The sequence below is a fragment of the Pteropus vampyrus genome, unplaced genomic scaffold (assembly GCF_000151845.1).
Source record: "Pteropus vampyrus isolate Shadow unplaced genomic scaffold, Pvam_2.0 Scaffold26, whole genome shotgun sequence".
Lineage (NCBI taxonomy): Eukaryota > Metazoa > Chordata > Mammalia > Chiroptera > Pteropodidae > Pteropus > Pteropus vampyrus.
In genome coordinates, this window is record NW_011888807.1 from 12,789,256 (window position 1) to 12,815,052 (window position 25,797).

A 25,797-nucleotide genomic window follows, 5' to 3' on the forward strand; every position below is an offset into this window, starting at 1 on the left:
TCATCCTTTTGACCCTTAGCAGACATATCTCTGGATATGCCATAGAAGTGCTATGATGTCTCCACTTTTCGTTATGAAGCATAGAAATCAATATCTAATAATATATATTAAGCTGAAAAAGTGAACACATTACAAAAAATAGGTGATCTGTTTTCAATATTCTACTTTACATAAAGTAGAAAACCACGGGGTGAAGACAAATAGAATGTTTTACACTTTGTCACATTTCATTTTCATAATTTTCTAATAAATCAATAGAAATATGTGAATGATTACATTTTTATTTGCCATTTTAATAGGTGGACCAACAATCTCAGTATATTCAAGGATATAGAATTCTTTATCGGCCGTCTGGAGCCAACCATGGTGAATCAGAGTGGTCAGTTTTTGAAGTGAGGACGCCAACCCAAAATAGTGTGGTTATCCCTGACCTCAAAAAGGGTGTCAACTATGAAATTAAGGCTCGTCCTTTTTTTAATGAATTTCAAGGAGCAGACAGTGAAATTAAATTTGCCAGAACCTTAGAAGAAGGCAAGTATAATGAAGAGTATGATTTCTGTGTATTGCAGCACATTTATTAGGTTTTTATTAGCTTAAATGAAAATTTTAATGTTAATAGTGACATTATTAATTTTCTTTATATTGAGCATTATATTTTGCTAATAGAATGTGTTTAATTTGAACCAATATAAAACAAAATTCTGTAATACTTGCTTTAATAGAGGTCTATGTAAAAAATGTGCAAATATGAACACTGTATTATTTAAAGACATATATGGGATATATATGATTATTCAGAACTAAAATTCACATTTAAAGATGGAAATGTTTTCAATTTGCTTGCCTTTCCATTAATTATTTTCCATTCACTTATTGAATATCTTGAGTAATGATTTATAAATAAGATGAGTAATGTCTTGGTTTGCCCTGGACTTTCCGGAGTTGGCGTTTTATACTTATGACTCATATCCCTAGAAACCCCTCATTCTAGACAAACCAGTATGATTGGCCACCCTATAAATGAAAATTAAAAATTAATATTTACATAAATGTGAAAGGTTACATATCATAACTGTACTCTTTAAAAGTAACTAGAATTTTCCCTCGAATGTCTTTTTTTACTTTGAGTATATAAATGACAAGATATAGGTAATATTATGGAGGATTAGCATTCATCTTCATACTTTTGAACATTTTAAAGGAGAACATGGGACTAGAACATGAGTTGAAGAAATAAGAATTTTCCTGGGATGTTTTGTGGAGAGAATCTATATAACATTGGTTATAGAAAACTCATGGTAACTGTGGGTTAGCAGTATTGAGGAAAAACTTCCATAGTTTGGGACTATTCAGACTTGGATGAGATACATCTTTAAAATATATGCCTATATTGATATATATTTTATGTAGTTGTTGTTTGACTTAAATCAATTAGGTGCTTTTTTTAATGTTCTCACATACTTATATCTACTTTTTGAAACACTTTAACAGCACCCAGTGCCCCACCTCAAAGTGTAACTGTATCAAAAAATGATGGAAATGGAACTGCAATTCTTGTTAGTTGGCAGCCACCTCCAGAAGACACTCAAAACGGAATGGTCCAAGAATATAAGGTAATACAAATACAGTAATTTACTAATGGACATCCCTCTCCCCTACAAAGCAAAAGAAAGCTTGGTTAAATTGTGTGTGGATATTTGGCGCCATCTGCTGATCAATGTAGCATCATGTAAAATTATTTTTAAAACACTATCTATCCAGTAATTATGGGATACTAAGTCTTTCTTAAGCCAATGAAAAAATTAACTTAAAGAGAGAATCGACATGATTACAAAATATATAGGTCCATGTAATTTCACAGAAACAACAAGGTAAATCTAATAAAATTTTTTTTTTTTGCCCTAAAAAGTAGTTCAAATATATTTTGCAACATTGGGTAGCACTATGGAATTGGCTATGAATCACATTCTATCAAATATAGTTTGCTTTCTTTTTGTTAACATACTTGAAATTTTAGAACTTTGGAGCTAAGTTTAAAAAATTATTTTAGTGTACATGAAATGTATTTTTCTTATACATCTTGTTTTAGTTGCAAAGGAAATTCAATAATAAATTTCTGTATGTTTAAAAGAAATTTTAAATTAATGCTATATTGTAGAGTGACTTCATCCAATGATTCTGAATAATTTTTACCTGCAAAGTCATTGGCTCTATTCACTGAATTTAGAGAATCCTGCATAGATTCATTTTGTGCATATCTTTTCAAGCATGCCAAAGTACAGTAAAAACTCAGCTAGGGACATAACATTTATCTTATCAATGAATCTTTATTATGGGATAGCCTTAATGACTATGATGCATGAATTCGAATCAGGAAAATTTCAATAGAAAATACATTTGTTTTTTTTTTTCAACATTTAACATAAACACTATATACTAGAAAAATTTTACTCACCAAACATATATTTCTCTAGACATTACTTTAAATTTCCATGATACCTGAATATTTTTCTAATTATCTGCTAAATTATGGTAGTTAGTAGATTATCTCATATATATGAATATTTTATACCGTGTCTGTTGATATGAAACCGATGTTAAGAAGGTGAACACATTTACCTGTATAGATAATTACATGCTAACATTAGAATCACTTGTGGAATTATTTTTTAAATATAGATGCCTGACCATCATTCTTAAAGATTCTGATTCACTAGGTGCATTTATGTTTTAGTAGGTATTTCTAAATGATTCTGAAGTATACTTTGGGTTAAGGCCCAAATAAACCATAAATGTTCTTTTTAGTTGCAAATAATTTGCACAATAACTAGATATACTGAGCTTAATTTTAGTATATTTCATTTAAAAATTATTTTCAAAAAGTAAACTGAAAACCTTTTTATAAAATTTGTGTGCATACTTTTAAAAGGGTGACTTTTTTAAAAGTATTTAAAATTCTGCCATAAATGCGCTATGAATATTTTAAAGTATTTTAAATTAGATCTTCTAATGTAATTGAGTCATCTAAAGGTAAGTCTGTACACTTTTAAGGGCTTTTTCATGAATTTCAAGGTTATTTCAGTACCAGGATTGTCAGGATACTATGGTTCAGTTCAGAAAAATAAACTGTTATAGCGATTTTAAAGAATTTAAAATGAGGTGATGTCTCAGCTCGTAAACAAAATTGTGTGATGTAGGCATTTTTCTCTAAGAGTCAAAACTCATTTTTCTCCTGAAGAAATGCAAAAGAGTGGATTTCACTTAACTTCATGGTCAATTTAAAATAATAAAATGCCTTTCAGAACCTGATTGACTGGTACAAAATCAGTTTGTGGCTTTGGTTCAGCTGTGTAATGTAATTGGGGAAAAAATCACAAAGGACTCTTTATTTCCAAATGGTCAGATCCTGGTATAGAGTCTGACCATTTGCTGGTGTTATGCATTGAAACTATATTAAAATAATATCAACTTTCAGAGATAAAAAATAAAGGTTATTACCCATGTGATAGAAGTTACTGATATTCTTAGATTTATTTTAAATCCCATTTATTGTTACAGTTTAAATAGTAGGCTATTTGAAGCTAATTCCATATCTTGTTCGAGGACATCATAAAGAATATAGAGCATGGCTTACTACTCCATGGATCATTTTTTTATGGAAACTGAGTCCAAGTACTGTCATGCACCATATCCAAGTTCTTGAACAGTGCAAAAGATCATTCTGTGATTAAATAATCCTTTAGTGCAATTTAAATTAAGGATTATAGTGTAGTTCACAAATCTTAATTTCCTAAAAGTAATTTTCTTTTACAAATATCATTATCAAAGTTAATGAGTTGTACAATAATTTTCTTATAAGAACATTTTTCTTTCAAGTCGTATGTATTGTTCTTCTTTATGATCTCATATGTTATCAAAGACTAAATAATATTCCCATTTAAGTACAAAATCATAGAATGCTAATTTTCTCTCATTATTAATGGTTCATTGTACCATAGGCTGAGTAAATCCTAGGATGATTCTTATTTCTTATGTTTAGTTTAATTTTTAATAACTATACTTATGCAAAGGTACTTTAGATTATTCAGAAACTTTGTCTCTTTTAAAAAAAACTGATGATATGAGCTGATAAGAACTAGTGTCTTCAAGTAGAAAGGTGTAGACTCACCTGCTATTATCCCGTAAAAGTATGGAGAAAGTTGAAAGAGATCTTGAAGGTCATACTAACACTAGGTTCCGACTGAAAGAGTCTTTTCAGAACTAGATCTTAAGGAAAATTGACTTTCGACACATCCGATAGTAGGTTCATGGTCAGTCTGAACTCTGTCTAGTTCTAAAACCACAACACTATGTTAATCTTTGCAACTTAAACAATTTACGACCTTAACATCCATTGTACTTTTCTTACAGGTTTGGTGTCTGGGCAATGAAACTCGTTACCATATAAATAAGACAGTAGATGGTTCCACCTTTTCTGTGGTCATTCCTTCTCTGATTCCTGGGATCAGATACAGTGTAGAGGTGGCAGCCAGCACTGGCGCTGGGCCTGGGGTGAAGAGTGAGCCACAGTTTATCCAGTTAGGTAAGTGCTGGTGCAGGTTCAGTTTGAGAGTATATCACTGTTTCTTTGAACTGCTTTTTTTTGTCTGTTTGTAGTGGAGCCACCATTGCAAGTTAAATAGAATATGGAATGATGGTATAGCTTTAATACACACACACATATATATGTGTGTGTGTGTGTGTGTGTGTGTGTGTATTAGTTATTATATATCTGTATATAATAACTAAACTTAAACTTATCTAAGCACACATTTTAAATGACATTTCAAGGAAAAGCCTGTCAGTATTCAGTGTCATCCTAATCCTGTTCTATAAATTTTTTCATCTATTCAACAAATACTATTAATTGAGCTCCAAGGTTACCTCAGTGAACAAGACAGACACAGTCTGCACCTTCATAGAAATTACAGTTGTTTAGATTAAGGAAAAAAAAAAAAAACTTCCATACAAATCAAAACAGGTATTGTATGTTTACAATATGCAATTCATATTCACCATTTTTGTGTCTATTTAAAATTGTAATTGCTTTTTCTAATAAAACATAGGTTGAGATGTCAAAGTACACTGGAATATGGTTATATGGTCATTACTCATAAAGTTAGATACGATATGTGCTTCAAAAGTTAGATGAATAAGAAAATAAAGCTTCATTACCAAAACTCACTATAGGCAATGTGGCATGAACATAAATGCAAGTTGGTTACCCGTAAAATCTAAAACAAATGACAATACAAACAGCAACAAAATCTATTGCAGATAGAAAAGGGAAAGGAAAGATTCAGATGTTAACAGGTGACATTTGAATTATAAAAGGTGCTGGGAAATATGTAGCCCAACTTTGTGTTTGTTTGTTATAGATCAGAAGTTAAGAATTAGTAGTATTTTATATCAGTTCAAAAATTATGAAAATTATCAGATATATGAATCTTCATATTTTACAAATAAGTACATAGTATTCTTGCATGTCGATAATATTGATGACATCCTAGAAATTATTTCCAAATAAAATTAAGATACTTTTGACTTTGAACAAACTTTATTGCTGTACATTAAAAAATATACATTTGATTTGGAAACTGTTATTGATGTTTCATTGTTAAGACATTACTAGCTGCTGTAACAGATACACTTGTAGAATTTTGGTTGTATAACACAATGAAGTCCACCTGAAGTCCAATGGTTATGGGGAGGGACTCTGTTCCACATTAGACATGGATAGTCACAGGCTGATGAGGTTTACCCTCTTTAACATAGGGTCTCCAAGGTTGGCCCTGGGCAAGCAGAAAGGAAGTATAGCAACACACAGTGTGTGGGAGGGTTAATGGTGCAGGTCTGGAAATGGTGCACATGCCCCCTGCCCAGAACTTAGAGAGGTGATTACAAATAGATTAATGGTAATGTCACAGAATGAAGTCCCTGGCTAGGGAGGTACCTTCCAACAACTCCATGCCATGAGTGTTGCATTCAAACCTTTAGTGAAGAGCTTTCTGTCTCTGCCACAGCCTTGGGCCATAATTTAACTTTGGATTACCTTTTACATTTAGCATATTCTAAAACAATGACGATAATATACAACTTTTAAGTGAAAATAGCTTCCCAGATTATTTCTGATTCATTTATTGTAAAATTCCAAGCAATATACAGTGTTGACAATGTTATATAAGATATGGAGGTAAACAGTTTAAATATAGACTTTTTTTACTCAAATAGTTGCCTAGTTTTGTGAAATATCAGTATTAACTTATTGAAATTGAAATTATAAGTTACATTGTGATAACCCTATACATTGTTTGTATCACTTACCTGTCTTATAACACGACTTTTAGTCCTGGGTTTTCAAAGAGGAATTGGAAGAAGGACCATGTCGATTTTATTTATTTAAGATTTCAATCTTAGGATTTAAGGGTCAAATGGTTTTCTTGAAATTATAAATGTGTTCCAGTTTTTTCCATATCTTAATATAGCCTCAGCTGCAGTGAGACAAAGACTGAGATATAGAGTGGCCGTTTTAATTCATTAGTCACACCACAGTTTATTCTGCTAAAGCCCATCTGGTCGCTTGCATAGAATCTCTCTTGGCTGTCTCCATAAAATCTGAAGCTACCCAACTTAACCTTGCACAAATAACCATGAAATCTGTAAACCTAGCAGATACAAAGGGTGTATTAGGAATAAAAAGAATAGGTCTGCTTGGTGAACTTTCAGAAGATGAAGTGCTCTTACGATAACCGTAGATAAAAGGGTCTGGAACAGGAAATAAAACTTTCAGTCAACCAACAGTTGAAGGCAGGTGACTATCAAAATAGGTTTTTCAACCTTGACCCTCCATTGAGGGGAATCTGAGATTCTGTTCAAGAAACAAACAAGCAAACAAAAACAAATAAAAACCACAGGTGCACAGTATAAGTAGCAGTTTAGTCATTTTCCATAGAAATGGGTGCTATTTTCCTATGGCTGGTTCTTTAACCATTGAATGCTGCTTATTTTTCCTGCCAGCGTCTTATCAGGATGCAATATCATTTAATAAGAAAACATAATCTATAGGATATTTTCTCTTCATTCATATATAATGAGTTATACCAATTGTTTTTCTGAAAATAAAAAGGATTTTTGGACTGGAACAAATGTTTCTATTTTAAAGCAGATTGTATTAGCAGAACATTTTCAGAGTCCAATTATTTAACAATTGTAAGAAAGCCTCAATCCTCATGAAATGAGCAGACACCTTCTTGTTTCACCAGATGTCGTGGGGAAAGAACACTAAAACACCAGGCACTATGGGAATTCTACCCATTGGCATCTTCTGGTGCCAGCAAGGTAGAATACTGCTTTGATAATAAAGCAAAGCCCTCCAGTTTTCTACAGACTTTGCAGTCTGCTCTATGTGACAATGAAATGGTGGGCTTGAAAAATGAATATCTTAGTAGGTATAAACATAAATGTAAAATAAATAAATCTTGAGTTATAAGTTCCATCAGTTTTTAATTCTTGAATCAAAATAGCTAATAGAAAACATAAACTTTTTTGATTATTTATAAAACTTGATAATTATTATTCATATTTAATGTTCCTATATCTATTGCTGGCTGTAGTTATTATTTTAAAAGGAATATTATTCATAGATCTTTCAATGGTAACATTATCTTAGTTGTTCATTGTTTTTAATGATCCTGAATTTTATAGGCCCTTCTGAACATGGGTTCAAATAATGTATTTATAAGGCAGGTAAGACTCTTAGAACATAGTCCGTGTACATATGGCAGCAAGAGATATACACATACACATTTTTTTTAATATCTACATTATAAAGGAAATAAAATTTTATTGTTTACCTCTTTTAGAACATATAATTGAGTTTCTATAGACGTCTAAGGAAGCATATATCTTTCCTACACATTCTTCTTTGCACCTCTTATTTATATACTTGTATTAAAGTATTTCATTTTTTAGAATTGTACTTTTGTCTCAACACTGTTTTGTGAAACTTAATGTAAAAAATGAACTACAGAGTTTTCTGGAGTAAAAAAAAAAATAAAAATTGTGTGTCATTGCCTTTGTTTTAAAATCTATTCCGTGAACTTATTATATCATATGTGTTTTGAATTGAATAAAATGAATACAATTCTGCCAAAAATCTCATGAACTACTTTAACTAAAAATGTTGGATGTTACAAATTGAAAAACAGAATCCATTGTCCAAAAATTAACAAAATAATGATAGCCATTTTATATTATGTAAGTATGAGTTTATTATCACACTGAGTTTTAAACCCAAATTAATATGAAGATGAATTTCCAGATTCTCATGGAAACCCCGTGTCACCTGAGGACCAAGTCAGTCTTGCTCAGCAGATCTCAGATGTCGTGAAGCAGCCAGCGTTTATTGCAGGAATCGGGGCAGCCTGTTGGATTATCCTCATGGTTTTTAGCATCTGGCTTTATCGACACCGGAAGAAGAGAAATGGTCTGACAAGTACCTATGCGGGTATCAGAAAAGGTATTAGCTTTCCTAAGTTTTTCATATTCTAATATGTTGACATAACTCCTGATTTTAATCTGTGACTTACAAGTATGTATGATTATATATATACATATATATCTTGTATTAAATTATTTTCATATATAAAGATTTTCAAAAGTGCTTTTATTTGATTGTGGTATCTACATCTTAACTCCTGTTGACTAGCAGTGCTGCAAATAGGGGTCACTGGTTTCAGTCCCAGTTTCTTTAAAATATATTTCACGAAGGTTAAATCTACCTTTGGTGGTTCTGCCATTCCCTTGCTCTCTTAGGGAATGACTTTATTGTTTATATTCTTCAAGATTTTTTTTTTAATCTCCTTGTCACAGAAATTATAAATACAAGCTTTGAACTGCCTCGCACCACTTTAAAGGTGGTGTTGTTGCCTTTGTGAAGCTAAAGAGATTATTTGTGAAATCGTTATTGTTATGATTATTTCCGATTGTTTATAAAATAGTCATTTCTTAGTGAATACAGAATGTGTGACTGAATGATGTCCTTCAGTTTGCAGAGAGAGGTGGTTTAGTACTTTTTGTTGTGTTTAAAGTTGCAGAGTTGACTTTGTATATGCCATTAGCGATAGTGATTTCGTTACAAATGATTATGGTTTTAGAAGAGAAAGCTCACCTGTCTGCTATTGTTTACAGTTTTGTGGATGAATCGAATATGCCAAGGTATTTTACAGACACCTTTGTCACCTGTTCTTGAACTCTATAGGTTGATAATTTGTATTTTTTATTCTGTGAGGAAATTTGTTTAACACTTATCAGATAGGTAATCCTCCCTCCACCCCAAATATATTCATCGATTCTGGGCCTTAGATCTGGGCTACAGGTGGTGTGACTGTAAGTCCCAGTTTTCAGGGGACAGTCCCAATTGGTATCTTTAGTCCAACTAAATTATTTATAGTGCTCCTTTTGCTCTCAAAATTGTCCTGGCTTGAATGGTAAATTATACATTCACCCTAGTTATAGGACCTATACTTAAGACAACACTTTTGCTTTGCTGCAACGAATTTAAAGAGAATTACCAAAAACACATCCCCTCCCCCACCATCACCACCCTTAAAAACTGCATCTACATATTTCTTAAGTGAACATTTTCTACATGTCTTGGCCAAGTCATTTCTCTGACCAAGTATATGGCAAAGTCAAAATTTGTAGTGCTAGCTAGAAGTTTTCTCAATGAAAAATTCTATTGAACATCCCTATACACTTATAAAACAGTCTGGGACAGTGGTCTAGAATATCGGTGCCCTTGGTCACAAGGGACCTTGGCAAGAAAGAGTCAACGCAAATTTACCACTCATACTATAAAAATGAATCAATGAATATCTTGCCTGTGGCTGTGCAGCAATCTCTTCATGTACATACATTTGCCTTAGCATTATCATCCTTAAATATGTTTTTTTCAGATACCTGTCCTTTCAGGAAATGCAGTAAAATGTCAGTATCTCTGCCTGCGAAATGGAAAATGAGGGCTTGGAGGTTACTACAAAGAGGGCTTGTGCTCATTATGTATACAGAGTAGAACAATGTCAGGCACATGTGTTACCATATAAAACCTTTGACTGAAAAACAGTGCAGAGAAGGGGCTTGTGTTGTGAAGAAGAGAAAAGGGCAGGGTATTGGGGATCATGTTTTGAAATCTGATTTGAATAAGGAAAAGTGACTAATTAACATATAAATATTGAATCTCTTGAATTCTCTAGGAATCCTGTATTTCTTATTGGGATGAAGTGCTATAGCTGTGTAGTTACAATTTCACGCTCTATATTGTCTTGAAATCTAAATATGTGACATGAACCCCTCTTTCTCTCTGTTTCTTTTCCTTTACTAATGTACTTGAAGCATGCTGGCAAATGCCCATGTGCTCTTTCTACAAAACCTATTAAACTAATATCATTGTCCTTTTAACTAGCTTGTGTTTAAGCAGAAATCATAGAACATAATTACAAATGTAATTGGTAAGCATTTGCATCTGCTTTCTTCATTTTGCCTTGTCAGCACTTTTACATAATTGTTTCTGTGCAATTAAAAAAAAGTATATCCTGAAATCTTAAAACTGTGTGTGCCCAAAGCAATGCTAGTCATTACAAGAAAAAAGGAAGTGACGTATTTTAAAGAAATAAATATAAAAGAACCCATTGGCATAAAATCCATCAAGTTAGAGTGTGACTTGGTAATAGTGAGTGTCCTCCCCCCACATTTATCTGTAGGTGTGACCTTTACAGAACATTCAGTACTCCTGTTCACATACATTCACATACTGCACCAGCATCACTGGGTAAAAAAAACATTTATTATCAGAAGCTTTGAGAATTAATTTGTTCTTTGCTGTAAAAAATTCATTTAGACTGGAATCTTTTCATCTCTTCTTCATTTCCTTAAACTGGGGTTAGCAGTTAGCTAGGAGTACTGACAAGGACCTTTCATATGTTCGCTGTGTCCTTGTGATGGCAAATTAATGTTCAGGCACTCTATTCTTACTTGAATAGCTTTACTTTCAAATGTACCTTTTCTTATGAAGACTTTTTACTATACCTCCGAATGTTTTATTATAGCTAAATTACATGGATTATCTGTAAAACCCTGACTGAAAGCACAATAGATTCTTAAGACAGGGACTGCCATGATGCAAACGAAGGCCAGTGTATAAACTGGGTACACAATATTGAGGTTTTTATTTCTGGTCTTTCTAATATGCTCAGAGATAAAATGATTTGGTAAGAAGTGACCGTTGTAAAGGATGCTATAGCATTCCAGTTTGCAACACCAAATGCTCTAATCCTAAAGTAAATTTCTTGGAGATGGTCAAATGTGAAGTAGAAAATACATTTTTGGCAGCCTTCCAATCCACGGTAGCTAATCAGTATTCTAGCTTGTGTGTTTTAAGGAGTTCTTGAAAGAAAACTTTAGTCTGCAAGGGAATAATGTAGATTTCATTGCTTTCCTTATCAAGGCAATGTTTATTTTAATTTAAAGAGCTTGGAAAATAAGTCAGCCTCTATCCTCTATGAAATTACATAGAAATAGCTCTGGTGTTAGCCAATACCCAGGAATGAGAGAAGATGGGAAAAGTGGGGGAGGCAAAGATGCTACATTTGAGGTCTGCAGTTCAATTTCGAGCATTACTGATTAGATTAAGATTTATAACTGCAAAGAGTGAAGGTTTTTAGAGGGGCGTTATTGTTCTATTGTGTAGCTTCTAGACTATGATATTAAAAAAAAAAATGGTCAGACTACTCCTAGAAAGCTTCTAAATATAAACTATAATAGATAAAGTTTAAAACTTCTCATTTTTTTCTGTTCATTCACAATTTTCTATGATGATAAAAATGTAGTATTACACTGTTAGAATGATAAAATGTCAAGCATTACTTGGCAGTGAAAGAGTTCAGTGTTATGGCTCTCTTTATTCCAGTTCTTCTTTCCTCCTTCCTTCCCTTCCTCCCTTCCTTTCTTCCTTTCTCCTTTCCTTTTGTGCTTTCTCTCTCTTTCTTTCTCGCTTTCCTTTTCTCTCTCTCTCTCCCTCTCTCTCTCTCTCTCTCTTTTTCTCACTCTATTTCTTTCTCCTTTCCTCGATCTTTTCTCTCTCTTTTAATGATGAATGCTTAAGTATACCTTTTAGTCCATTTTAATAAGCACTTACTTTCAGATTATCAGATAAGGTTCAAGCAAGACCCTTAATACTTGTTTAAGAATCAATCATCCATTGTTTGGAAATGATTCATAGTTGAGGAGTCCTGATTGTATTAAAGCCATGAGCTAAATCTATGTTACTAAATGCAGGGTCATTTACAGGCTAACCCAGCACGATTCCCCTTTGTACTAAAATGTCAGACACTTCAAAATGGTACCTGTAGAGACAAGCTTCTTTTTTTATCCTCAGCTTTGGTTTTATTCATTTATCAGAACGTCAGAACTACTGGCTTAGTTATTTACATTTGTTTTATGTTCAGCTGTCTGCTTGATTTATACTAATGTGATATGTTCCCTTTCTCTCTTCAGCTTAATAACTGGTTTATATTTTGTTTTGATTTTTCAGTCCCGTCTTTTACCTTCACACCAACAGGTATATATTTGCACTTACCCTCCTCCTTTCCTTTGTTAGTTTGGCATGTGTCGTACTATTGTTTCTGTTTTTATTTCATTTTCTGTATTAAATTGGGGGAAAGGACCTAAATGGAATACAATACTTCATTTACTCATGTCAGGCATACATTTGAAGTAGAAATGGTTGGTGTTGCTTTTCATCCATTTAATGCAGTTATTTATTCATGACTCCACACTGCATCTTAGCCTTTTATGCATGTGTTTCATTAGATAGACACACTGTTTCTACCCTCAGCACGATTTAACATGCTAATGATCTTATTGATTATTTCATACTTGGCAGAGCCTTTTTTCTTAGCTTAAGCTTTCAGGTTTTCCAACAAAAATTTCTTTCCTTTCAATTCTCTGTCCATAGAATCCACATTCTTAAAGGTAACCAAAATATCCAGCACATGTGAAAGATAAAACTTTTCTTTTTTCCTAAGTCAGAATCCTAATATTCTGGTCTACTCTGCTTCTTTCAAAGAGGGTCCTCTTCTTTCACATCACCTTTAGTAAAAGATGTACTTGTAGTCCTGTCTCCTCATTTTTAAATGCAGTTATTGTAATCACGGGAAGCAGTTATCGCTCCTTAACAGACTCCCAGTTTGGAGTTATTCTAAGTAGCAGAATTTGGCAGATTTTAGAAACACATTTCTTCTTAGAAAAAAATTTTTTTTTTTTTTACAGAAAAGCTAATCTTCTTAGCCCCTTGCCTATGTGCAAATCTTGTTTTGTTTTTTATAAATTTTTATACCCATAATTTATTAATCTGAGAATGCTTTCAAGAGCATTAAAATATATTTTCACTATATATATGTCTGATGAACATGCATTGAGAAGGGTTTCTACAAGCTGCAATGAAAAGTAGGTTGTATTGACAGTCACAACTTGGCATACATCTTTGTGTATGGGGAGAAAGAAGGTTTATTTTAACATGTATCTTTGTCTTACTGGTACTCATACTTCTGGAAGAATAGTCTAATAGGGATTTTCCCCAAAATTTAAGATTCTGCTTATAAAAGTTCATGAAATTATGTGGTCCAATAATAAATTAAAATTTGAAATCTATAGGACTGTGAAATACAAATGTGTAATAGTTATACTTAATAGGAATGTACTGAAGTTTGCTTTTGCTCAACCTTGTTGGCACATTAAGGAAATGAGTAACATATTTAATTCTATACTATCTTAAAAAAAAAATACTAGTTGAATCAGAAATTTGTTACTTCCTGTGTTGATATTTGCATTGCTTCTAAGTAGAAAGGGAAAATGCATTCCATTTTAGAAAGATGCTCATAAATGTAATAGCTTTTGATATACAAATTAAATATGTCTATTAATTTTTCCTTTTTTTTTGTAACATTCTAGTAACTTATCAGAGAGGAGGCGAAGCTGTGAGCAGTGGAGGGAGGTAATTATCTTGCTTGTTTGGTAGATACTAAGGGGAATTCCAGATATTTCTTTTTGTCTTCCTCAATGGCATCATTATCTTTGCTTAAAAGGTTTAACTTAAAGATGAAATTTGTTCAAATATTTTGGAGATACTCTCTTCCTCTGTGCTGTGGAACCAAGCTTGTTTACACACAAATGCAGTTGATTGGAGTTATTGCATCTTAGTCATTGAACACCAGAGGGAGCACTTTAACCGTGAAAGACAGACTTGCTGATTTAGCAGATGATTAAAACGAGTTAAAGTAATTAAGCAATGGCATTTATGAAGATTAAGAAATATAGCTAGTTAACAGATACTATCAAAGAAAAAGTGTTCATTTGAAAACCTGATGAACACAGCATTTTATCATAAGTTATAGGTTATGTTTGTTTGTTCTTATGAATTCAGCATAGTTCAGCTCTCCGTTTACAGGGAAATATGTTGAAATAAAAGAAAAAAATGTAGATAGTTTGTTAACACAGAGCATTCTTTTCTCTAATTAAAATGAACCTCAATCCTATATTTATGATTTTTTTGTAATTATTATTCAGTGAACTTTATTACAGTCACAGGGCAATCACAGACCCATGTGACAGGAGCTTAAAGGGACTGAAGTAAGATGTAAGTTATATGAGCCACACTTCGGGATTTTCTACAATAACATGAATTTTCCGTAAAAGAGTAACATCTTGCCTGAGGTGTAAAAAAATCTTTTAACCAAAACTATTTTATAATTTAAGTTCAATTAACTTATTGAGTATCCTGCTTTGTACAGATGGATAAAGTGGTTGCTACTGGAAAAGCCAAAATTAGTATCAATCCAAGGAACATACCATTTGATAACAAGATAACTGAATTTAGTAAATGCAAAGAGTGATTTAAAAGAAAATGTTGACCGCCTTGAACCAATGCTATACAAATTTGGCAATAAACACTAATCTTTTCTTTCCTGGGTACTGCTGCTAGCTTCCTGTTTCCATACCTGTGAAAAAAAGTCAGCTACTGAAAGACCCAAAAGCTAGGGAGGTCTTCATAAGGAATAAATCCACTCAATTCAGGAATTAAACCAAGACATGTTTTTACATCTAGGGAAATTCCACCTAAATCATAGCCCAGACATTCATGAAACAGCCTTTGGCATAAGAACATTCTCTCGTGGATAAATCTGGAATGTCTGATTATATAACCACTTTTCTACCTGTATGTATTCATGACTATAGACTGGTTTTCTCGTTAATCAAAGCATATGAAAGTGCTTATCCAGCGTCTTCTATATGTTCTGCACTAGCCTCTGTGCATGGGCACTGGCATAGATGTGCACATGTGCACGCGCACACACACACACACGCACACACACACACACGCACACATGCACACTATATCTATGTCTGGTTTCTGTTGTAAAGGAATTTACAACCTACATAGACCAAATTATCAAATAGGAACTAATGGAAGGAATCCATAGGTACCAAATGCCAGTTTGTATAGCAGGGCTGAAAAATTACAAAGTTCCTGAAATATCTATTCATTGGAAAGCTCACTATATCACCATACAGAATTAACCTTTTAAATTTAAAAATGGAAGAATAATGAAACCAGTTTATTTCAGATACCATATAGAAATGATCTTTTTACTAAATGAAATGATAAAAAATGCTAGAATGTTACACAGGCAACAGTTAAATAAAGATCATTGAGTCAGTGCTCAAAATGACAGTTACATAAACATTTTAAAATTTATTTATCAAACATATTTATTGAACAACTAGCATGGGAAAGGCACTGTTCTAGTTGCTTGAGATGCATCAGTGAGCAAAGTCAGTAAAAATTCCTAACCACATGGACTTTATGTTTAGTGGGGAGAGAGAAGATAAGTAATAAATATTAAAAATAAGACAACTCAATAGCATCAGCAGTTGATGAGTGCTATAGAAAAAATGGAACGGGATAAGAGGATCAGGAGAGCATTCAAAAGAGATCTCATTTTCTAACTGTGTGTGTGTATGTGTGTGTGTGTGTGTGTGTGTGTGTATGTTCTATGACCCCATGTGGTAAGAGAAGCAATGAACCAAAGTCCTGCACCCACTTCTCTCATGTCCATCCCTTAAACACTGGTTTCCCTCAGGCATTTCAGACTCTGTGACCCCTCACTGGACCTCTCGCCTCATTTGGTTAATGACATCTAAGTCAAAATACTCCAGTCATCCTCTTTCCTGCATCTATTACTGCTGTTTGTTGATCCTATCTTTTATCCCCCTTAATTATTACTATATTGTTTCACTTCAAGCACTTGTTCTTCCTTGCTTAGTTTATTACAGAAGCTCTGAGCAGTCCTACCTTCATTTACCTTCATTATTTGCATTACTTCCTGTGCAAAGGGAATCCTTTGCCCATGGAGCTAAATGTTCTTTTGAAATGCATGTAGATAATGTCCCTGACCTGCTGAATATCCCATTTTCAGTAGAACCCACTATGTTTACAATTTGGCATAGCACGAGAAGCCCACAACCTCTAGGGCTTTGCAGGTCCACTTCCCTCTTCTGTGCCACACCCTACAATCCATCTGCCATTCACCAATATTTCATTATCCTGTAAGTCCTTATTATTTCAGCCTGGAAATGTGTCCCCCCACCCTCTGTCAGTTTTCTGAGGTTTAACTGCTCTATCCTCCATGAACATTTTGTGCTGTGTAAATACCACAAACACCTAAAATGAGGTAATGCAATTATCTTTTGTAAATATCAGGGGGGTCAGCAAATTATGGCTCTTGGGCCAAATTGGGTCTGCCAACCGGTTTTGTAAATGAAGTATTATAAGAATACAGCCAAAGTCATCTGTTTACAGATTGCCTATGACTATTTTTCCTCTACAGTGGCAGAATTGAGTAATTGCAATAGAAAATATATGGCCTGCAAAGCCTAAAATGGTTCCTATCTGATCTTTTACAAGAGCAATTTGCCAACTCATGACTTGATATGATTGCCTCTAACAATAAATTGTGAAATCTTGGAGTTTATTGGCTAATTAATTTATTAATTAATAATTAAATATACAAATTTTTGTAATGTAATGTAATTTATTGAATTATGTAAATAAATTTAACATATGAGTTATTTAACTTTGAAAGATATTAGAAAGTATCTAAGGAAGGAAGAAATGAGTGAACTATAAAAAATATAAAAAGTCAGAAGACCTGAATTCAGTCCTTAATCACTTTAGAAATATTTTGGGGGGCTGGACATTTTTCTCAAATAAAGAAGGTAGAGCAAAGGGGGAAAAAAAAGGTAGAGCAAAACATCTCTTCTAGTTTTCTAGTTTTCAGAATTGTAAATTTAGCTATTTCTAGAAAAGGGAGAGAGTGAGGATTGTGGTAAGCAAAGAGACCTCTTCTCAACTTGAAAAGAGCAGAGGACTTGTGATGTAATCCGTGATGTAATCATGGAAATATTAAGCAGCTGTTTCTATTTATTTATTTTTTTATTTCTTTGTTTGTTTTTACCTCAAACATCCCAGTTACTCTTTTTCTAAAAATCTACTTAAAATCCAAACCACAGTGTATACAAGGAAATAGCTAAGAAAGGTTGAAAAAGTTAATAGAGAATTCAGGCTAACTAAATGGAGACTGCCAATACCACGTCTCCTGACAGTGAGAGGTGAGAAAGTAACCAAGCTCAGGCCTTGCTTCTCTTTAAAATACTAACCACTTACTTTTAGATCTATCTCTCCCTTCTTCCTGGCTTCAACACTCTTTCAAACTATCGACTGAAAGAGGAGACAGCCTATAGGCAGCGCTTTACTGCCGGGTCCCTCACCATTTTTCCCAGTCCCTGGGCCCTCTAATATTGTATTTTGTGGTGTAAGAACTCAAATAGGGTGTTTTGTTTTGTTTGTTTTGTTTTGTTTTGTTTTGTTTTGAGGGAGTGATTGGAATATCTGGAGTAAGAAGAATGGAGGAATTAAAGGTAACTGCTACAAAATTATTTAAGTGCATTTGCCTTCTTTTCCTTTGTGACACAAATCTATCCCCTTAACAGTTAACTGGAAAATAAATTTGTTTTTTGTGAACCCTGGTTTCTTCCTTTCCCTGATCATATTGTTTTTTCAAAGATAAGGAAGAAATAATCAAAACTCAGATATGTTAGCATGGAAGTATTAACAACTAAGATATTACATGACAATATAGTGTATGATGTATTATATATTTTAGACATATATTAATCACTGCAACCAGCATTATGTTTTGCTTCTAATTCATTTCTTATGATTGGGAAGCTAAATCTGTTTCATATACACTAGATCATCTTAAAAGCATAAAGATAGCCTGTGAAATTATTAGTTTAAAAAGACCCTAACACACCCTTATCAGAGTAGCTACATATGACCTTCACTTCCTCAAAGACCTCTGAAATACACACATGACATTTTAAGATTCATTATGAGCCAGTACTCGTGGTTAACCTTCCTCTCTAAACAATTAGCATTCCAAATGCAAGTCTAAACTGAAAGCTAGGATGTGAATTGTTAATCCTACTTCCTGTTGGAAATCATCCATACATATGAAAAGTTCTTTCATCCTATGATGATATCAAAACATTCATTTTAAAGGTGTTTTTCTGAGGGGATCATAGTAGCATAAAAATGTCTTTTCTTTTTGAAACATATAAGACAGGCTGTGGAAAATTTCCACTTGACCCATACTCAAAACATCCCATAATATCTCTACAGTGTCAAATATGGAGATTTATTTTTAATAACTTCTATAGTGATAATCCACATAGTTTAAGTTCAAGAGAAAATAAAATTAGAAAAGTTAAAGATTAGCGGATGCAGAATTTCTATAACTAACATTTATTTCAAAGACTCCAGATATCTGTGACACAGCTTGCATTTAAATTTTTTAAATTTCAACAGTTCAGCAACATTGCTCTTCAAGGCATGTTTTCATCAACAATTTTGATAATAAGTTTGCTCAGTTTTAACAGCTTTATCATGAATTTCAAGACTTCAGACATATCCGCTGCTCTTCCTTTTATTAAGAATATTTGAAGGCTTGAGGATATTTCAGTACTCTCCAGTGTACGTTTATATCAGTCTAGATTAGAGTGGATTCTAGAACCAGACTCCTCGAGTTTGAATCAACTCTACCTCTCACTCATTTTTGATAGCCATGTACAAGTTTCTTAACCTCTCTCGGGCATCTCTGTTCCCTCATCTGTAAAATTTAGGTAATAGTAATAACTACCATGTGGAAATTTTGTGAGGATTAAATAAGTTGATACATGTAAAGACCTCAGAACAACGCCTCACACACTGTAAACAAAGAGTAAATATTCATTTTTATTATGTATACGCATATGGATCCAGATATATAAATTATAAGTCCATAGTCTTCATTTTAAATGACTTATTCCTCAAATGACCATCATTTGCATAGTGCAGTTCTTGGGTTGACTATCTGTGCCAGAATAGGAACCATGGAAAGTGGAACGTCGGGTGCTCGTTTCCCAGGTAACTGAGAAACGTGGTTATTGCATTTTAACAAAGAAAACAAAACCATGAAGACAATCTCTGTAGACTGTGTAATCCCAGTCTGTTTGTTGTGTATCTGACAAGCACATCATGCACCATCACTTCTTTTGCTGAGTTATCAAATGGAATTAGTGTTGGAAAAGGACATTAGAAATGCCATTCTTGGACTCCAGTCTGTGTCTCTAGCTCTGGTGGTCCAGGGCTCCCATTAATAATTGCTTATGTGCTTTGCATTCCCAACGCACAGTGAAAGAGGATTAACATTTGTTGTGCCAAAAAAAAAAAAAACATGAACAGTAATATTTTTTATAGTAGACATCTTTGTTTTACCAGTTTTAATTCAGTAGCTTTTCTTTGTTTATGTAAGGATTTATGGCATTTTACATTGTCTCCATCAGATAATGTTGACAAGCTTACAGAACTGTGCATTGAAGCATTGATGAGGCTCTCTGCAAAATGTCACAGAACCCCAAACTCACTGTTAGTGAAACATCATTTTGAAGAAAAATATGCAAATGTGCTTACCGAGAAAGACCCATTGTCTATGTGAACGAGCTTGTTTCATTTCTTAATGAAGTTGTGAGAAGAGTCTGGTTTTTTAAGGGGTCAAAAATGAAGAAATACAAACTCTTAACTATGGTATTCTTTAAGCTACTAAAACACTAAAAAATATATATGTATTCATATTTTTAGATTTCATGTTTAATTTTCAGTCACTGTGACTAAAGTTGAAGTAGAGCACTGCAAATGGCACAATAGTTTAAGTCCAAAGCACAACTCCATGTTTACACAGTTATGGCTAATATATAAACTGAGGCGCCTGCCACAACTTTACATTACAGTTGCCTGTTCCATAAAATAAAAGGAATAATAATGTCATTCAGTATAGTTGACCAAATTATTTGTAAGAATAATTAAACAAAGAATTCTTTGGAATTCTGAATAGGAAATATTTGCTATTTATATAACATTTGCTTAATATTGTTTTTTCTTTAGGCCAGGACTTCTCAACATCAGTGAACCTGCTGCACAGCCGTGGCTGGCAGACACGTGGCCTAATACTGGCAACAATCACAATGACTGTTCCATCAATTGCTGTACAGCAGGCAGTGGGAACAGCGATAGCAACCTGACCACCTACAGTCGCCCAGGTTAGAAACACAGAGACATCTTGATACGTATATGCATTATAAGGAACTAGCAGCCATAAGATCAAATTTCTACCCCTCTCCCTACATGGGAAAGAAAAATTTGATCAATATTTACTTGAAATGTTGACTATTGTTTAGCAATCTAGCCTGATTCAATTATTTTCTCCATTCCTATATTTCCTCACCTCAGCCTCCTACAATAAGTTTCTCAGTACGTGATGGGCAAATGGAGAATATAAACTCTAGAATAGATAGCAAATAAGGAAAAATGAAATTATATAAAAGTATTCATCTTTATAAGAATTTAGCTACAATTTTTAATTGTAACTGTTTAATTATTTTCAAGATTGAGAGAAGAAAATGTTAATAAATCTATAAGTAGAGTGAACAAAATTATTTTGACACTAGTAATAATAATAACAATTGTATAACACTCATAAAAAACTTTAAATAAATTTAACTGAAACTCAAAATCAGATTTTTATAGTATAGAGATAAATTCTGAGGATATAAGAAATATATATTTTTTACAGATGTTCATGTATACATTTTTGTATTGTATGTTTTGTCTCAGAAATATGTATAACTATAATTGATAAAATATGACAGTAAAATATGTATAGTGTATAGTGTGCAATGTTTGAAAGAATAAACAGAAAATTACAAGTTATTTTTTATAATAAAAACCCTCAACATTTACAACATTGGGAAATATTAAAAGAATGGTAAAGAATCAAAAATATGACTATAGAAGTAAAATAACCCATAGAATTAAGGAACAGGGAAATAGAAGATAGCATTTACACGAAGATGTTATACACTGTAAAGAATAAGTCACAGTGCAATCTGTATGTCGAACCCTAAAAGAAGTACTGTGTCTCTACTGGATATGGATATGGATAAGGACATGGACATGGACATGGACATGGATATGGACATGGACATGGATACAAATATGGATATGACTAAGTTCGTGCTCTCCAGAAGTCTATATCCTAGTTGTCCAGACAGATAGATGCTCGCATAATTATAAATAAAAGAAAGACTATGGTGAGCCCTGGAGGACAGAATAAAAGTGACAATATTTATGTAAATTGATATGTAGAGTTGTATTGTCTAATATGATAGCCAGAGGCCATTTAAATTTAAGTTAAATAAAATACAATTGTAAATTCAGTTCCTCATTCTTACTAGTGATATTTCAAATGCCCAGTAGCCACATGTGGCTAGTAGCTACTGTATGGGACAATTCCGATTAGAACTTGTCCATCATCTGAGAAAATTCTATTGACTAACACTCATTTAGAAAGACTGGGGAAGAAAAAGGAAATTGCCAAGTCCATATTGCCTTTAATAATATTTATTATCATTAAACAAAATTTAATACCTAGAAATTAGAAATCAGAACTCCTAAATGCCTGATGGATCACATATCCCTGCTCCCTGATTATTATTGAAATGCCAAATAGTTGAATTCAATATTATAGAGAAGCTGCAAAATTTTCTTAAGATTCTATTCATAGTTACATCTTTAATAGCAGCCATATGAATTTATCATTTCTAAAATATCCAGTTGGAAACCAATCTTCAAAGTGACCTGGTAATGTCAGTGCCACTATGTACTACATGAATAGCATAATGATATTTTTACCATTGTAACTTGACTAATTTTTTTAAATTTTAAAAATGTTTTAATTTAAATTATGATTTTAGTTCTTCCTGTTGTTTTAATATTTTAACTGCAGGCTATAAATATTTCTCTCTTTATGTATCAGTTACTTTATTCTCAAATATTTTATTGAAGGGAAAATTAGAGGGAAATTTAGATATTAGATGTAATAGATATTATTTCAGGCTTTATTTGATTATATTACCCTAGTTACTTATGATTCATTCTGTCATCCTTATTGTCATTTTATACTTCTTGGGTTGTCATTATGAAACCAGGAAAAAATGATTAACGTCTTTCCCTGACACTGATTATTCTGCATGACCAAGAGAAGAACTAAATAAAATTCTCCTGAGCACCGTTTACTATTGTCCCTCTGTTCCTCATAGCTTTTGAGAAGAGAGGTACTTAATAAGATATGGAAATCTCATGTTCTTTGATAGGAAGACAAAGGTTTTTTTTTTTTTTTTTCTTTGTTTGGATTCTCAACTTATATGCTTTGTTCTTATGCTTCAATAGCTAACTAGTAGCCTCAAAGAGTTCGATTAACTCTATACTAGAAAATCTGGATTGGGCACATAAAGATACTCATGTATATATTGTTTTGGTAAAATTCTTAATAACTGGGCTGTTAGAGAAAAATTATCTCAAATTGGGGGAATTATTTACTGCATAGCACTAGCAGAAGTTTAAAATTATTTAGTCTCTATATAAATTCTGAGTGTCCTCTCTTATTCCTTCAATTTTTAATTATTTTCTCTAGAAAGTACATATGAATACTTGGCCCTTTTTATGATCTTATTTAAGCCCATTTGTTCTCTACATTAACAATTTTACTGTGACTCACAAAACTACTTACAAAAAATTTTTAAACAAATAACTATGGAGAAATGACTTTTTCCTTTTCCTCTCCATTGCACATAGCCGATTGTATAGCAAATTATAACAACCAACTGGATAACAAACAAACAAATCTGATGCTCCCTGAGTCAACCGTTTATGGTGATGTGGACCTTAGTAACAAAATCAATGAGATGAAAACCTTCAATAGCCCAAATCTGAAGGACGGGCGTTTTGTCAATCCATCAGGGCAGCCCACTCCGTATGCCACCACCCAGCTCATCCAGTCAAACCTCAGCAGCAGCATGAACAATGGTGGTGGAGACTCCGGCGAGAAGCACTGGAAACCTCCCGGACAGCAGAAACAGGAAGTGACACCAATTCAGTATAACATCATGGAGCAAAACAAACTGAACAAAGGTGAAGAGCTTTGCCTACATTCCCATCCTTGTCTGTATTGGTACCCTTAACCCTGCAGCACTATATGCCAAAACTTGTCTGGGACTAGCAAGTGAAATCTTTCTTTCATTACTAAGGTTTTCTTATTTCTTTGGTTTCAAAATTTCCAGGGTCAAAGAGTTAATTAGCACAACAATAACCTTGGATATTGATATTATAATAATATATAAGTATTTTCAAATGGTTTTGAGAATAATTTAATTTAATTCTAGGTAAAGAATTACATAGAACAACCTTTTATTCATAAAGCAGATGTGTAATCATCATAATATCTCACATTTTAAATAAATGGGCTATCCCATTTTTCCACTCGAGAGTGTCAGATAATTGCATCTACATGGCCATATAAACGAACGGCATTCTTATATAAAAACTGAAGAAAAATAATTAAATTAAACTTGAACTGGAGAAGTGATTCAATTTGTTGTATTTTTCCTACCTCATGTGGTTACTAAGACTGCTGCAGTGTATGATTTTAGAATCTACAGTTCTTTGGTTGATCTGATTGAAGTCTGTCAGGATAGAACCTAAAATAAATTGAATTTAGTGTTGACTTGTCGCAACAGAATAGTATTTTATGGCCTGTGGGGATTGTTCCTTTATGGTAATATGGGTGAGTTTGAAGAGACAAGTATTTTATTTCTTTGTAGTTTTGCAGGCTAATACTTTAATAACATGATTTGCAAAGTTATACCACAAAGGAAAAAGCAATTGCTCTAATTTGAATAGATCAGGTAATTTTGTACAAGTGTCAGATAAAGGACACATTTTATTATAGATAATTAGGGACATAGATTTATTTTCTGTAGACTTGTGTTGGGATCTTTTTTTGTTTTTGTTTTTGTTTTTCAAAAATAAAATACATTACAGTTAGTGATTATGAAAAGATAGCTTAAGACCACTATTTTCATTAGGTTAAGTTAGTGGCATGTGTTTTAATTTAATAATATATGTGTCTTGCTTTTTTCTAAATTTAAGAAAACGCTTAGTTGGTATAATAACCCAATTCAATAAATAGTTATTAAGACTCTTACACAAGTTCATGACAAAGATGAATAAGAGTTTCTGCAATCATGGAGTTTACAAAGGGAATTCAAACTATTATTACATTATTCCTCTATGTTATATGGCTTTTCTGTGGACTTTGGAGAGGTCTGACAGTCCTCTGTACAAATATTTCAGAGCTCTGATTTATTGTTTATACTGCTTGTAAACAAACTTGATATGTCAAACGATAATAATGACCCTGATATGCAGCTAGACTGACAGATTATTACTCATTGCGTTCCAGTGGTGAATTTATCATTTGGATTTTCCCCTCTGCTTAAGTAAGCACAAGCATTTCTGTGACAGATTGAGATTCTTTTTTTTCTTATCATGGGTATTTTTTGTTAGATATAATTTTGCTGACAAGTTTCAGTTTTTCTTTAATTTTATTTACTTTTTTTGTGATTCACAGACACAGTATTTTTCTGATTTCTTATTGTTAAAATTATTTTGTTACTATATTTTTAAAGAAGTCAAGCAAATCTTATTTCTGTCATAGATGATTGATAAATATTAAAGAGAAGAAGTAGTCCTTCATAGGAATTGTGCACACTTACATTTAGTCTGATTCATCTAAAGAAGATGATGCAAAGGATTTGTTTTTTATAAATTTTAAATGAAACATGTTTAAAGATTTTTTTTTTTTTGACTTTTCCTTCAGAAAAGTTATGTACATCTTAACAAATTACCAACATGATGGTTTAAAAGCCTAACTGGTAAATGATTAGGCACCAAAGAGAAAATAAATGTTTGTTTGTTTGTTTGTTTTTCATGTGAAATATCTAGATTATCGAGCAAATGACACAATTCCTTCAACTATCCCATACAACCAGTCATATGACCAGAATACGGGAGGATCTTACAATAGTTCAGACCGGGGCAGCAGTACATCTGGTAAGTCAGGAGAACCGAAGAGAAAGTCAACATCTCCTTTTAAAAGATGGTACATTCCAAGATTATGAATTGAATGTTAATGATCTGATGTGTACATG

General features: G+C 32.9%; 1 protein-coding gene across 5 annotated transcripts in view; it reads left to right on the forward strand.

Moving 5' to 3' along the window:
* ROBO1 (roundabout guidance receptor 1) overlaps nucleotides 1-25,797 on the forward strand; it is a 376,938-nt gene that overhangs the window by 316,161 nt on the left and 34,980 nt on the right. For 2 of the 5 annotated variants that reach the window (XM_011356421.2, XM_023528477.1), the window contains 9 exons: nucleotides 300-531; nucleotides 1,492-1,613; nucleotides 4,411-4,582; nucleotides 8,360-8,557; nucleotides 12,629-12,655; nucleotides 14,047-14,089; nucleotides 20,636-20,790; nucleotides 23,384-23,719; nucleotides 25,592-25,699. In XM_011356421.2, coding sequence (XP_011354723.1) covers nucleotides 300-531; nucleotides 1,492-1,613; nucleotides 4,411-4,582; nucleotides 8,360-8,557; nucleotides 12,629-12,655; nucleotides 14,047-14,089; nucleotides 20,636-20,790; nucleotides 23,384-23,719; nucleotides 25,592-25,699 — 1,393 coding nt within the window. The remainder of the gene's footprint in view (nucleotides 1-299; nucleotides 532-1,491; nucleotides 1,614-4,410; nucleotides 4,583-8,359; nucleotides 8,558-12,628; nucleotides 12,656-14,046; nucleotides 14,090-20,635; nucleotides 20,791-23,383; nucleotides 23,720-25,591; nucleotides 25,700-25,797) is intronic. The other 3 variants (XM_011356423.2, XM_011356422.2, XM_011356425.2) reach the window with 3 other exon arrangements.